The sequence below is a fragment of the Melopsittacus undulatus genome, chromosome 7, assembly GCF_012275295.1.
Source record: "Melopsittacus undulatus isolate bMelUnd1 chromosome 7, bMelUnd1.mat.Z, whole genome shotgun sequence".
NCBI lineage: Eukaryota > Metazoa > Chordata > Aves > Psittaciformes > Psittaculidae > Melopsittacus > Melopsittacus undulatus.
Window position 1 is genome coordinate 62,024,677 of NC_047533.1, and position 16,753 is coordinate 62,041,429.

At 38.7% G+C, this 16,753-nt stretch overlaps 1 protein-coding gene across 1 annotated transcript in view; it reads right to left on the reverse strand.

The window, feature by feature from the left end:
* Positions 1–531: 531 nt before the first annotated feature.
* ARHGAP10 (Rho GTPase activating protein 10) overlaps positions 532–16,753 on the reverse strand; it is a 154,037-nt gene continuing 137,815 nt past the window's right edge. Inside the window, exons 21-23 of the mRNA XM_005146570.3 lie at positions 11,921–12,052; positions 10,378–10,469; positions 532–1,111 (exon numbers count right to left, since the gene is read on the reverse strand). Coding sequence (XP_005146627.2) covers positions 1,023–1,111; positions 10,378–10,469; positions 11,921–12,052 — 313 coding nt within the window. The 3' untranslated portion in view covers positions 532–1,022. The remainder of the gene's footprint in view (positions 1,112–10,377; positions 10,470–11,920; positions 12,053–16,753) is intronic.

Consider the following 16,753-nt stretch of genomic DNA (forward strand, 5'->3'; position numbering starts at 1 on the left):
GAGTAGCAAAGGAACCATGACATATAGGAGCCTGTAATAAAAGTTCATGTGCCTTATCTTTATAAAATAAATGAAATCATACACACAACAAACGAATGTGTTCTTTGAAGACATTTGAAAAATGTCATGTCTTGATACCTATTATTTTACTTACTGGTGTCTGTTCCATACCATCTATTCTGCTTTGAAATATAATTTGTCAGCATGATAGCTTTTTTTTTTCATCCAACAGTATTTTCCAACCTCAAATAATAGTATGTTAAAAATGCTGATTTTTTATGAATATTTCCAGAAGGCTCAGGGGAGACCTTACAGCAGCCTTCCAAAACCTAAAGGAGGCCTACAAGAAAGCCAGAGAGGTACTTTTTACAAGGCCATGTAGTGACAGGACAAGGGGGAATGGCTTTAAACTGACTGAGGGGAGATTTAGATTAGCCATTAGGAAGAAATTCTTCACTATGAGTGTGGTGAGGCACTGGCACAGATAGCCCAGAGAAGCTGTGGCTGCCTCATCCCTGGCAGTGTTCAAGGCCAGGTTGGATGGGGCTTTGAGCAACCTGGTCTAGTGGAAGGTGTTCCTGCCCATGGCAGGAGGTTGGAACTAGATGAAATTTAAAGTTCCTTTCAACCCAAACCAGTCTGTGATTGTATGATGACACTAAGTTTCTAAAAATCTTCTTATACTGACAGTTGAGTCACGATCAACCAAATATTCAACTTACAATGCTAAGCATCTTACAAACAAATGTACCATTACTGCTCTTTACAATGGAGAAAAAGCACCCTATTAGAAAATTAACCTATCCCTCCAGCCCACATTCTTGTCCCCCCAACCATTCCAACCCTTAAAGAGTCTTTTCTTGTAATTTATATTTGGCAACACTTAATGTCTTTATACAGATCAGGACCTTCAGCCCATAGTCAGGCTCTTCATTGATTAAAAGCAGTCACAAAAGTAGGGAGAAGTGACTATAACAAAAATCCATGGATACCATGTACACCTTCTCGTTCAATGCACAAAGCTATAAAAACTGAACATAGTTTTGTGGAATAAGTCCTCTCTTGCCATTTAGCGTGCCTTCTAGCCATCCTGGTTCCCTGGAAAATTGCACTGCAAGAGAAAAGAAAAAAATTAATGCATCTTTGTATGCTCGAATTGGTACTGCTAGGTTTAGCCCCACAACACCAGGCAAAGCATCCATAAAAACATCCCATCATCTGCAATGACTAGTTTAAGAATCTGGCCAGGGAAGAAGAGAATCATTAACTGAAATACCTGCATAATACAGAGTTTGAACCATCTTGTGCAAAGCATACACACTGAAATACCTTTCAGGTGTAGGAGACTTCGTTAAGGAAACAGTTAATGTACCTTAGGACAGGTTTATAAAATGGAAAATCTAGGTGCCTTTGGGGAAAAGTTAGAATTCATCTCAAAAAAAGGGAAACAATTTCAGTAGCTGGGAGCAAAGCATGACCAAAAACCCATCTTGAGCAGAGGTGATGACTCTGTAAGCTCAGAGCCACAGAAAAATTGCAGAGGGCCTTACACTGCATGAAAAGTAAGTGTGTAAAGATTGTAGTAAGCACACAAGATTATAGGGGAAATAGAAATGAGCCAGATCTTTGTGAAATGTCTTCTATTCAGACAGTACAGCTGCTACTGGATGAGAGCAATGGACAAACTGGGATCTTTCTTCTGGTTAAAACCTCTCTCTGAAAATATATAGTGCTATCCACAAACTATGATGGAAAGTCTTGAACAATGCACCTTTTTCCTTATTGCTATCCTAAGTGTTCACCACTCTGATCTCAAAGTTTATGCAAGAGTATCTGTGAATCTAAAAGGAGAAAAAAATCAGCTTCTACTCTAAATGCCCCACAAGTTACTCTATGAGCAACAGGACTAATAAAACCTGGCTTCCTATATATGCTTTGACCACATTTGTCAGGAAGTTAAAAAGAAGCATAAACATCATTCCTTTGGAAAACAGACTAAAAAAGTCCTCCAATTCCGCTTTCAAATTTCTTGTAAGAATGTGACACAGGTACCTCCTTACCTACATAACTGTAAAATCCCACACTTTTAGTGACCCACGATATTCTGTACCATATTAATTTATCCTCACAGAGCTTCTGAGACAGACATTATTTAGAGAAGAGATCAGACAAATGCTGAAACATGCTGCCAGCCATGTCAGTGCTTTATTTAAAACACATTAACACATTGGGGAATGTGTTATTTGTAGCCTTCTGCAAATCAGGGAAATAACAGTTAAGAGAGAGCAACATGTTAAGTCTCACTTTCCAAAGCATTGTAAGGCCCTAAATTTGAACACTTAAAACATACTTTCCCCCCCGCCCTATTACTGTCAGGCAGCAAAGCTAGAAGCCATGCTCAGAAACCATGCTTTAAACACCAGCTATACGTGTAAGGAATCCAGAAAACAAAACTGCTTTCAAATGATACCGAGTTTCGGTTCAGAACAAAAGTCTGCGCTTTCTATAATGAATATGTTCAACAGAAAGATTCCAAAGGAAAAATACAGACAGAAAATTACCTTTAGGATCTCTGCGCACACAGTAACTTACATTGCTATTAGTAATTAGCAGGCCCTCCTCCCCCTTTGTCATTTTTATTCCACAATTACAGAGCGCACATGCATTTGAAGCTGCATCGCTGACACCACCACAAACCTCCCTCCAGCAGCTCCACCGCAGCGGCTGTAACTCTACTCTTTCCAGCAAACACGCCAGCAGCTCTAGTGGGCAGCCAAACCTCTCCCTGAAGTCTCCCCTGCCTACGGAGCACATCTGTATTACAGGATACTAACTCTAAAGAAATGACAGATTAGGAAGAAAAACAACTAGGAAACCTGGAAGCAGGAAATTTCTACTTGTTCTCTGGAACTCAACCTAAAGTCACTTTAGAGAGAGGGCACATTTGACTGCTTGTAAATCCAAGGCCTATTCAAAATGGGGGTAGCCCTCGTCAGAAGGGATCCCAGTGAAATGTAAATTTACCAAAGGTTTACCCAGGGGAGGAAATGCTCCAGGTAGGCTGAATCCCTTGACTCCACACAACAGCTAATTTCAAAAGAAGTATTTTCTATACAAGTTTGATAACATAATACTGAAGTCCACATATGCAGCATGTTCAGACACAACACACGAAGGACCTGGACTTAAGTGACAAACACCATTTTTACCCCAGAAGAATAGACATGGGTTGTATCACTGAGTTCTGTGCTTAGGAAACCAAGTATCACACATACATGTTACACAGTTCAGGGCCTTGTTATCTGTTAGCATAAGTTCCTTGTAGACTCTTTGAGACTGAAGAAAGAATGAGCACTCCAACTACAACCAAAATCGTTAATTCTAGAGATCAGTCTGTCTTTTAAAGAACACACTGAAAAGTAATTCTTAACATTCAGCAGCTGTGCCGACTCTTATCCTGGCTAAGACTTTTGCGCCCATTCAAAACACCTTACACAAGAAGGGTTAAAATACTTACGTACATCACTGACTACTTTTGCAGTCAAATCATATTAAAGGGGAAGATGTCCAGCTGCAAAGCTGTTTTAAGCTCCAATGATCCTGTTTTCTTTGCTAATTAATTTCCAAAGTATAGTGTACAACAGCACATATATATTTGAAAACTAAAACACATTACCATACAAAAACATTTTTCTATCATGTACAGCTTTTCTTTAGCCCAGGACACAGGCTATTACTAAAAAAAATACCCTGCTCTAGAGAAGACTTCCCATAGTGTCCACTTTCTGTCATTTCTTCTCAGTGAAGAAGCTCTTCACACTTTCTCAGGCCTGCCTCATTTAAATACCTTGCTACAGAAACTAAAGGTTTGGCCTTAAGACTACAACTCATTATTGGACCAATCATCCCATAGGTCTGAGTTTTCTGTTGGCTAGGGACAAAAAGGGAAAATAAGTATTTTCAGCAGGGTTTAACGAGTGTATAGCAAGACTGCACAACAAGACCAACCAAAGAACCACCACTAAGTCATCACCTCTTAGGGTAACTAAAAGAGCAGCAAAGTTGAATACCCAGGGTAGGAACCCAGCTTCCTCCGTACCTGCTGCAAGGCCGTTTCAGCATTCTCATCACAGGGGAGGCAAAGTGCTGAGAAGGAGCAAGTCTGACCATTGGTACAGCAGCAAGTGCTACAGAATAACCACCCCAACTCAAATGGGCAGACAAAACTCAACTGGTTTCAACTTGCAATGAGATCTCTAAGTAAAAGCTGTGCTGAGTTTATCTAATCAAGAAACATAGTAAGGCAAACTTGGCATTTGCAGAAGTTCTTCTTACTTTTGCGTATTCTCCATAGGAAATAGCTTCAATATTGCCAATATTATGATTATCTAACTGCAAATACATAGAATTTGCAAGCAGCAATTTGCAGTGACCCAATGTCATAAGCAGACCTTGCTCTGCTTGGCAGCTCAAATGTTTTATGGGTCTTGACTACAACTGACAGCAAGACTCCACAGTGGCATTAGTTCATTGCCTAGGTGTTACTAATTTCAGCAGGACTGAATCTGACACCGATTTCCACACCTTTGTGGAAACTATCCGTTTTGGGAGGACACTGGAACAGGGCAGGAAATCTAATATACAGTATAATGCCTGGCACAATAGGGCCTTCCTTTCTGATGGAAACTTTGCCAAAAAGAAGTAATGACCCCAAAAGCCTATGTGAAAGAGGACTGCATTTCCAGGGCAAAGGAAATCTCACTGCTAAAACCACGAAAACAGCAGAATATGCTACCACAGAACTCAATCATGCTGGCCAATTTTTCACCAGGAAATTAAATTAAAGCAAGAAAATGTGCTTGCAAGCCCACTGTGTTTAGAAATCCCTATGGGTTTTTGAAACAAGCCCTGTGGGTAAAGCTGACCGCAGAAATACACAAACATTTAGCATACTTAGGGTTAGAATGGAATTTGAAATTTAAAAACTTGCTGTTTCCCTTAAGGATGTTGTGAGAAGCAGAACTATCCTGTGGACAGGACACAGGGCTAGGAGTCAGGGGGTTGTCTTCCTGATTCTGCTAAAGATTTACTGTGTGACCACAAATAAAACAGTCTGCCTTTAAGGGCTCAGGCTCGTGAAGGAAAGCAAACACACTGACACACCATGACAAATTAGTGAAGGTAGAATTCAGCTTTCAGATTAAGACCTCCTGCTATAGAAATGTCCAAGCTCGTATTACAGTTGGTGCAGATCTAGTCACTACAACAAATAGAGAGAGCACCCAAAGAATAATGCAGCTCACTGTAAAATAGAGCCAAGTGCTCAATCAGCTGAGCTCCCTGCACTATAACTCAGTGACCTGCATGTAAACATTGAGACTTGGGGTCTTTCTCCTGAGTTGATTCCCATCCCACCTAACAGCCAAACATTTCCAACAGTCTCGCACACACAGCAGCTACAAGGTAAAGCACATCAGTTTAAACATCTTCCCTTTTAACATTTCTCTCCCAGAGACCACTGCTTCCTGTTGGCAGGAGCAAAGTCAGACCAGTTAAGCTCAAACTACTTCAGTGACTTTCTGAAACCTCTAGCAAACTCAGTAGGAATTTGGTAGTGCTCCTCTGGTACTTTTTACTGGTAAAGTGGCTGTAACTTTCAGCAGCAGTTTGAGGTAACTACACCCAAATGGCACAGAGGTACCTGAAAAGGAGAACATCTGTCCACAGCCTGTACACTCAGTTTCTCCAGATGTAAAAATTTAGATAATTAATGCACATGAATGCTTCCAAAGGCTTTGAAATCCACAGATGAAAGGTGCATGAAGTACTTTTATCCTCATTTTTACTTCAACAAAAGAATTACTTGCCCATACAATGCAATACAGTATTTTGGGAGTACCCATTCCCTTTGATGTAAATCCTTTATTTGTCAATACCATAAAGAGAGGCAGTCCAGAAGCCACAGCACGATGAGGGAAGAGAGTGCCTCGCAGTCAAAACAAGGGACATTACCTAAGGCAGGCACTTTGTTACACTAGAAAAGAGAGGGGTTGACAGATGTTGTTTTTTTTTGTTGCAAAAAGCACATCTTTTTGTGTACCTTCCATGTTTGATAGGGATGATGCTGCCATACCTTTCCTGAGGAAAACTATTGTAAATCACCATTTTCTCAGTTTTCCTCATATTTTCTTGACCTTAAAACCTGATTTTAAAAATTGTAAAAAGCCTCGACAAGAGGTATCTTGACAAGTTTTCAGGAAGCCTTCCTGCTAGCAGTACTGCCAAGGAATTTTGTTGTGTAAACACTATTTACCCTATGTAAAACACTTCTTCCTTGTGAAATGCCCATTTACTGAATTCTAAGAAGTCTCTTTTAAGATCCAGAGATTTAACAACACTTGGCTCCAGGGCTGGCAAGGTTTCAATGCCAGGCAGCCTGATTATTTTCATGATTATTGGGAATATCTGCTTCAACAACAACAGCAAAAATATACAGCCAGCATACGTCTCTCAATCTCAGATCATACTCTGCTTCTTTCCATATGTGCCCTTATCCAGCTGCAAACACTTCAAGCTTTGCTTCTAACCACTTGAATTACATTGTTATGTGCTGTCAATAATATAGCCTGTAGCAACTGGGAAATGAACATACTGGCACAGCTTAAGGTAAATTGAATTGAGGATTTAGAAATAAAAAAAAACAGTGGATATTGTTCAGATTATTCACTTTCTTACACAATTCAATTAAATAGAAAACTTTGTCTTTTACTTTTTACTTACCAGATGGCACCTTAGCATTTATATTCTATGATGCTTTATTGGTAAGTCTGTGGAATCTGGAGTAGTATCACATACATGCAATATTGAAAACATCTGAATATGAAAACGTTCAGATTCTAAACAGGTCCTTATCAGGTGGCGTAAAGCCTAACTTAAAATATTAGTAAATCTAACCTTGCCAGCTTGAGACACAAACAAGATTTTCCTTTTCCCCCATTAGAAATAGGAAATGGGGTCAGGCATAAAGGTTAAACTCTTACCTTCTTGCACCAATATTACATTTCACAGCTATGACAGGTGCAAGACTGTACCTTCACTAAATGCCATTATCCTGTCTCAGGCTACAACAGCCAGAAAGATTCCTCCAGGATAATACCAGGTAAGAGAGAATTGCTGAAAGCAACATCTATGGACCAAGAGAGATGAAACAGAAAAACAACAGGGAAGGGGAAGGAAAAATGAGAAGGAAATGAAGCAGAAAGACAGAGGGAAGAGAAAGTTAAAACCAAACAGTGAGAGTTGAGAAAGGAGCAGAGAAGCGAGGCACAGTGGAGAAAGGAGAGACAGATAAAACCTTCACTAATGGAAGCAGCACTTTCTAGTAGACATTAATTTAACAGTTACTTTAATGGTTGATACTAGCTGTATGTCAACTTGATTGATGCATTGTCACTTTGATAGTTAAGGTTATTGGTGGAACTGCAGAATTGATGTATTATTACTTTAATTCTTCATTTGGGGACTTTATTAGGGCATATGGGAATTTAAATTGAGTATCTAAAGAACCCAAATTGATTCACTGGAATCTGATCCCAGCACAGACACACAGGTGCCTAGAACAAAAAGAAAAGGCCTGTGTGAAGGCATTTCAGAGGTTTCAAATATGGAGACTGGTCTGCACGTTCAATGAGAACACCATTCTATATTGACAGAGACATTCCTGAGCCATGCACCTATTGGGAACCCTCACAGAATGGCCATTAAATTATTACATATGTCTAGCTACCACCTTATTACTTGCAGTCTCCTCTCCTTCCTTCTGCCAATGCACAGCCTGCCTTAGGCTGAAAGGGCAAGGACAATGCCTATAAAATAACTAGGATATAGTGAAGTAAATCAAAACAAATGTCTTTAATGAAATGTGATCTTTCCCACCGGAAATCTGCAACTACATTTTCAAAATGCAATCCATGTAACCTTTTCCCAAGCTTCCAACCATAAGGTTGATAAGGAAATGATAAGGAAAAAGAGTCTTACAGTTGAAACATTTCTCCACAGCTACCAAAGAGTCAAATTCCATCCATGTTCTTGGACAATCCAACTCCCTAGCTGAAAAACTTGACTGAGGCTGTAATGCACCAAAACCACAGTAGCTTTGCCGTAACTTCAAGGGAGTTCTTTGCACAAAGAAAGAATCTTAACACTGCTCTCTCACAAATGCACAACACAGAAGCAACTGCTTCTTGAAAGACTTTCTTGTCCCATGCCAGTACAGCAGTGCAACCCTTGCCCTTCTGTGTCAGAGCTGTCCCTCCTCTATGCATCAAATCCTTTCCCCCATGCACTAGATTTCTTTTCCTGTACACAGTTTTCTGTCTGCTGATCCCCATCACTCATGTTTTAAAAAGTTAAGATAACTGGTGTTAGAGACTTTAAAAAGAGCAGACATTTAGCTAATTCATCTTCAAAAGGTTTCCCACCTGACTTGATTCAGACGTGATTTGCCTGCAAGGCAGCTCTAACAGAAAACATCAAGTATGATTTTGTAAACTGGGTGCTAGAAGGGAAGAACATAGTGCAGACCTCAGACCAACTTACACTGCAAAACAAATGGAACTGAAGTCTGGACCAGGCTCACTGTTTATTTACTTGTTTGGGAGGAGGCAGAGACCAGGAATGTCCTACGTTCTGCCTGCTTTAAAATAAGCATCACAAAGAAGGGGAAGGAGATGTCCATCTGTGCGATTTTGTTGTTGCCGTTATACATGCTAAAAATAAATAAAACAAAAATTCTGCTGAGCTTTCCATTTGTTTCAGCTCTTTAAATGAATTAGGAACCTTCTACTGGGGTTGGGGAGGACAGGACAAAAAGATTTTCATTTGTGAGAACAACTTCCCACACACGCTTTTGATCCAGTGCTAACAGAGTTAACAGGGTGCATTTTGGGAAATAAAAGACTTATTTAGTTAGCTTTTTAATGCCTGCAGGTTGATGTTTTCCAGCTGGTTTAAACTCTGTACTTTTCTTCCTGCTGGATGTAAACTGGGATTTTGGAATACTCCTCCCTTTATTGGACATCCAACCAAAGATTCTCACATGTGGTATTTGAATAACTGGGCAGGACATCCCCTAAGTGTGTTCGGTCATGCAGAATTAAATACCACTTTTCCTCTGGAAAGTACATATCAGATTTCTGACCTGGTAGTAGCAAGCTGAAAAGCTGACAGGGGATGAGAAGAAAACAGACTTGCCAGATTCTTTAGAAACCAGTATGCTTCTTTCTATACCACTGCCTCTAGACCGACTGAAAGATTGAAATATTTAGTCTCAGTACTCAAAAGTTTCTTAGGGATATAGTTCTCAGATCAGTTTGCATCCCTCAGTCTGCAAAAAACTTGGATGAAGGCTTGGCCAAAATTAAGAGTCTTCTGGGTTTTAGTATGAATGTAATTTTTTTAGGAAGATCTTGTAACAAACAACAGTCTTACTGTGCTGCTGCTATGAATTAATTTCTGCTTAGAATCATTATTAAATCACATCCAAGTAACAAGAACTGCTGAATTTGTCCAGGCCCTGTTGAGCCATTCCATATCATCTCTTTCATATAACTGGCATTTCCCTGAGATAGAAATAAACTTCTGCATCTTCAGAGTTTCTATTACAGTAGTCATCACCGTAAGGTTTAAAACCTAAAACTGCTCCTATCAGTTTGAAGTCCCTGTGCAGCTGCTGAAGAGTAGGGCCATGGAAGCTCACTGAGAAGCAACACAGGCTTAACCACAGGAATCACCTTCTGGATGTTCATATGTAACAGTATGTTTGGGCACACAGAAATCTTTAAACACAGGCCTTCATTCTGCACTTCAGTGAGTATTCCTTTTTCTACAAGTGCACATACAAAGGCAACGCCTGATCCAAAAAGTAAATACTCCCTTTTCTTCAGTGATCACCTGATTTACCTGGACCTTTGCTTGCTTCTTACACAGATTTCTTTTTTTCTTCAAATAAAAGCCCGTGTTATTTTACAACTATAGCAGCCCTAATTATTCTATGATTTTAAAAAATACAGTTTCATAGGCCAAGATATTTTTCTCTATTGCTGAATAACCTTTTTTTGGTACTAAGCCACATTTAAATACTGCTGAAAAATTAGACCAATTGAAAGTGCCTACTCACCAGAAATCAAAGGCATTGCCTCAAAGAGCTAAGTGTACGCTGAGTAGCTTCTGTGTACCAGAAACCTTCTACGTCACCAACTGTGTGCCATCAGCAACGTTGGCAGAATAGCAGTTAGGCTTGTATTTTTATCCAAAAACATTTTAGCAGTTTTGACAATTTGTTTTTCATTGCTGTGTATTTACTCAAGCAGTACTTACCATCTTCAAATATTGCTCCTATCTGAAATGATAATTCAGAGCTATGTTCTGCTTCGCATGGATAAACTGCTCTTGCTTTTCGGTGGGCAACACTGAAAAATAGAATTATGAATTACAGTCATTTTTTACTCTTATGAAGACACTCTCTCAACAATTCTCCCTCCATTCGCATTTGGAGATGACTAAAACTTTAAACACAATTTCACATGCATCATTACAGGCTTATAATTCATACACACAAATGCCAAAGCTGAAGCTTCACAGCTTACTGTTGGCATTTCTGAATAACATACTTCCAACTTTATGCACACTTATTTTTATGATAATTAAACTCAAGCTTCAACTACAGTTAAAATTTTGCCAAGTGCTAATCAGCAATGAAATCAATAGCAGACCAAGCATACTTCACTTAATTTATAGACTAATCATCATATCTTCTGAAATGTTTTTTCATGAATCTTGCATTTCCTATCACCATACAGAATTCACTCATTATCTTAATTTTTGTTTGAAACCAGGACACAATACAACCCGAAGACGCTGTCTTGCCCTAAACATAGTAAGATTTCTAATATTTCATGCAGTCTTTTAGAGATGATCTCAGGATGCTCAGTAATAAGCTATCAATATGAATTTGTCCAAAGTACCCGTTTCACCAAGTACCATAAGCAGTGATCTTGGAATATAGAAGTATTTTTGATGCATCTTTCTTAATCACGGCTTTGTGAACTGACAGTTTGTTGCTGCCCAACGATGCTTTGTTTAGACACAGCACCCACACCACTAAATCATCTTTTATTGAGCCCAATCAACAGCAAATACATATAGAACATTGGGAAAGATGCTTCCTGCCCCAAAGAGCTTGCAGTCAAACAGACAATGCAGTTCTGGTGCAAAATGTGACCAGTAGAGAGAAACAGAATTTTGTCAGCAAGTGTTGTAAGAAATTTATTAATATATCCAACTACTTTAATTAGAAAATCAAGTATTATAAAACTTGAAGGAAAAAGCTAAGACGGTGAAGACCTTCAAAGGAAAAAGTGAAAATACTTCAAAAACTGAAAACATGGAATTAAGCAGAAACAAGATGGAAGGAAAGCAGGCCTAAAGAGTGAAAGAAAAGAATGAGCCCACAGAAACCGGTAAAGACATGGGGAAGCCTGTCAGAGGCAAGAAGGGGCTAGGATGAGAAACTTAAATTTGACATGAGTGGCTACAGAAGAGAAAGAATCTGTATTTTAGAAGACACTGAAGAGAATCACTGCAGCAGAGACACTATGAATTGACCATCCAAATCAAAATCTGCTTGTATTAACTAACAAGCCACTGGCTCAATCTGGGTGCCTTCTACATGGAAGGTGTTCAAAGGAAAAGTAAGACAAAGTAGAGAGTTATTTTATTCTGCCAAAATTGCTAAGGTTGCATTTTTTTTTTTTTAATTTGAGATAATCATTCACACATTGAAGAAGACATGAATTAGTTTTAAAGATACAGCAAATAAAGGCAAATAAATAACTAGCAAAAGCTGAAGTGCACATCATACCTTTCCACTGCTTTGTCACTCCCAGTGGCAGGGTTAGGGAAAAAGAAAGCGGATGGTGGAGTATTTGTGGCAGCTGGATTAGCAGACGGAGTATTCATCCATGATACCATCGATGGGCGGCTTTGACCAGGACTAAGAGGAAATATAGTCAAGGCAGAATTAACAAGGTGGATAAAATTTCTTCTCATAACAAAGTGTTTGAATCTTTATAACTAAATAACCACTTAGATCCTGAAATTCAAACCCATTAATGCTGAGCTGACTTTGCAGACATGGTCATCATAGGATTCTGCCTTTCCTCCTTGGCAGTATTTCTCCTACATGCCCTACATCCTAAGCTAAGCTGAATTACCTGAGATATATGACATAACCAATAAAAAATAAAATTCCACATTCCTTATCTAAGAGAGACAGATAAAATGAAACTGCATATAGCAGGCTATTATTTGAGCTGCCACTTTGCCTTCACAAGTTTTGATGAATCTATTTTAAAAGTCTTCTCAGTGCTGTATTAAAGCATGTGTGACTGGAAAGATTTCAAAGGAGGCTGCAGCTATTACGACACTGGGATCACAATGCTGGCTCTGGACTGAGATCTCAGTCACATAACTGTGTAGTTACTGCCTCAGTGACTGCCCTCCTGAACACACTGTTCAAATAGGTATTAAATTAATGGCTGAACACAGAGTTGTCACATGAGGAGAAGAAATAGCAGCCAAAGTTAAAACCTGTATTAGTCACTGAAGAACATACAAAGTCCTTCACAACATAAAGGGCGTTCCTAATTTTACACCTTAAAGAACTAAAGCATTCCAGCACTAGAAGGCTTGCTTTCACTGAAAATACAAAATAACAAATAATCCAAACAATGTCAGTAGCTCTTTGGAACGAAGAGCTGGACTTCAAGCACTTTCTAAGCAGAAACAGAATTAAAATCATTTGCACACAACTTTCACACAGGAATCATCACTCAGAAGCACAACCTTCACAATACAGCATTTATCAGCTTGTCTTATTCCAAGATTAAACTCTTAGCATAAATCTACAAAGTACCACTAAAATCTAGGAATCTAGTGAAAAAGGTATCTGTGGGAGTGTAACCACACATCTAATCAAGGTGTATTGACCACAAGCAAAGAGGGGATCAGCAATCACCCTGGTCATAAGCATAAATGAAGAAAAAGCAGGGAACCTAGCTTATACAGCCAATTCTAATCTTCTTGTGGACTAGGATGCTTAATTTCTAGAAGAAAGGATCACTGTTGTAAATTTGTATCACATAGTTTACAACCAAATTTAACTTCTACAAACTGATTTTCCTAGCCAATCTATCTCACAGTGTCTGCTTTACTATGTAATTGCTAAAATGACTTATTTTGAGTATTAATTCTTAAATTTAGTACATTATAAAATGGTGAATGTCACATTCCTTATTTAACAAGACAATAGTTTTTCCTTTGGATCTGTGTCAGGCAGCATTTGGATAAACACTGGAATTCACAGTGTATGAAAAAAGCATTTTACAGATAATTCCACTAATAAAAATTAAACTTCAAAGTGCTGTAATCATAACCAGAAGGGTTTATTCAAAACATGATCTGCTTTTAAAACTATCAGATTTACCAAGTAAAGGAAGGAATTATATGTGGTGAACTGAATGAAAAGCCGGGTTGTGCTGACCAAAAACATATTTCGTGCTTAACTTTGGCAATAAGACATCTAGTTTGTTTCACCACTTCCGAATCTCCCACTACACAATTATTTACACCATCTAATAATTAGGTACTCTTGAAGACCAGCATCTACACAATTTGGGGGTTTACTTTTACTTGAATTTGTCCTCTTCCCCCCATTGTTATCTAATCATTGAAGATTTTTCCTCAGGTAAAACAAAAACCTTCAGCTAAAAGTGAGCTCACTCAGGGAAGAAAAACAAAAAGCGAACACCAGCATTTGTATGATTTTCTCTACATACTAAGGATGAAAAAATTCTCACTGGTACTGGAAGTTTACAAAGCTTGCTAGAAAATAAATTATTTCTCCCTCATTCTGCACAAAATGTATACATGCAGAATTAATTTCAAGGTGAACCCAAGACAAAAGGTTTTCAGAAGTAAAGTATCCCACTTGCAGATACTGAACTATTATAATTAAAGGAATCCTGATATTTAAAGGAAAAAAAAAAACATTTTCTTTGTGCTCTTATTTGTTCAAATCAATTCCAACATTAAGATTGGTGCCAGGCTCACTTCTGAAATCTGTAAAACTAAAGAAAAAAAAGAAAATAATATTCCAAGTGTATTTACAGGATAATATTAAAATGTCTCTAATTCAAACTAATCATGATTCAAGGACATTCTACCAAGTGGTCTTCCCTAGTGTATACTTCAGATGTGTGTTGCTTGGTTTTCAACAAGTGAATAATAAAAATCTTCCATTTATTAAATATTTCATTGAAACATGTATCATATTAATCTATGCAACTTACTTGATTAGCTCCAGAACAACACACACACCACCTGCATGTAAGACACAGGATTTATGATTTCAAACTACTACTCAAAACAGGTATGATACAAAAAATACCCTCTGAGCCAGGAAAGCAATGGTCATTAGTAAGAATAGTTGGAATAAATACCAGATGTATTCTTGATGAGACTTGTAAAGAAAAGAGGAAAAGGAAAAGGAAAAAGGGGAAAAAAAGGAAAAAAGAAGGAAGGCGTGCAAATAGAGGAGCAGAATATGAAATAAAATGCTCAGATCCATATCACGGCATGTTTATTTCTCAAGTTACAGACACTCCACAAGAAGGGTAATCTATCAGGAGTAAGACTACACTGTCCTTTACCAGGCAGCATTATATAAGAGCTTGTAAAAAACTGGCAGGTTGTCTATGAATTGTGAGCCACTCCAACAGTTGTAGTGGAAAAACACTCCAGAAGTGCAGGTACACGGAGCCTTGGGCTGTTCCCTCCCCCACTTTTTGATGAATTCCCTTAATACATCCCAGCTGTAGCAAAAGCACTGCAGCACGACTCCTGAATGCGCCTGTCACCTTCAGCTCCTGGTTACTGAGCTTTAGGAACCAGCAAGGGAAAAAAACCCAACAAAACATTTTTCAGTAATAATTGTTTCACCATGTTAAGAAGAAAAAATAATAGCTTTAAGTATTAATCACATTCTGGAATTTCAGGTTTGTTTTGCTTTTAATTTACTAAGCTATCTCAGGAACCACTCAATTTTATTATGAAAACAGAAAGTTTTACTTCATAAGAAAAATCACAGTTCCAGTGTTGGGGTGTGTAAGCAACTGCTGGATTTTCTTTTTCTTTTTTTCTTGAGAAGATTTTTGTGATAGCAAAGTTCCCTTGCTATAAACCTTTGCATGCCTTGTTTATCAAGATGATGTTAGAAAGTATTGCATATCTTATCATATAGCATCTCAACTTTAAGAAGGTATGTTGAAGAAATCCTTTCTCCTACAGGCTGAAATGAAGGCGATGCATCTCCTGTGGGGAGTAGTAAAAAAATGCCTGATATGACCATCTTTGAGAAAAAAAAATGCAACTGTCTGGCATAGTAACACTGGGAAAAGGGAGGAGGGGGAAATGGCCTTACTGAAAATAAGCTCGAGATTTTGTACTGATATTCAGAAACAAACTCCTGAAAACAAGATTTTATTAGATTTTATCTGACTGGTTCCTAAGGTAACACAGCTAAAGAGCAGCCTCTTATCTTGAGAGCAAGAAAGAGACTGTGAAAAGAATCTACACTGCAACTCTGGAGAAAAAAAGGACCGCTTCATAGGTGAGGTTGGCAGCCCCATGGCTGTCGTATCACAGTGTCTGGCTGACAAACCTCAATGAAAGTACTCTTAAAACGTTTCATTGTAAAACAACACAATATTTCAAAAGGTGTCAGCTAGTTCTGTTTCGATATGCAACCCAATACTCTCCCCCCCACCAGACACTGATAGTCCTTCATGGCCTGGTGAGGCTGGGGAGCAGAAAAACACACAGAAAAAAATCTAGAAACTGTCAGAGTTGCAGCAAAGCTGGAGACAAAACAGAAAGGCAGAATTTCCTCATCCCTGGTCTCTCCGAGAAGAAACTCCATACCCAAAATTTAAAGCATGTAACATGCACATAACATCCCTGAAGCCTCCTTCACACAGAAGACAGCCAGCACTGAGGTAGGGGATTCGTTAAACTTGGATTGTGAAGTCTCAGTGAGGCACCTAACACATTAGTGAAATGATCTTTTACTCCAGTCTGGTAAATCTGAAGCTAGCGCCTACAGCAGCTGTCCTAAGTTAAACCATTTTTAAATGATAATTCAGACAAAGCAAAAATGAAGTATGTGTGACTATATGCTTCATAGCATACTGCTGTTCCTTTTAGAAAGAAAATGAGGGGGCTGTGTTCCCTGGAATCATGTAAAGAAAAGAATAGAGAAGAAAAAGGACAAGAAACTTTATCTCATCACAGTGGTTGTATCCCCATCTCTTCCTGCTCTGAGCACACACACCACTTACCCTGTGCTCACAGAGCTGCGCTGCTGTCAAGCCCAGCTGGCTGGCCTACTGGAAGACAAGGAGATGGCAAGGTCTATTTTGTATGAACCACATGACTAAGTTATATTATGCCTGTTTCAAAGGAGCTGCAAAATGAGGGCTATTGCTCTGCTTGCATAACAAAAGGGTACAAAAAGAAGTGCCTGCTCCACCAAACCCACTTTCAAACCGCTGAGTCACTGAAGAGGTGGCAGCTGAAACAAAAACAAGCTGCAAAATAAGCACAGTGACCGAACAGCTGTTAGAGCATCTTCTTTTAA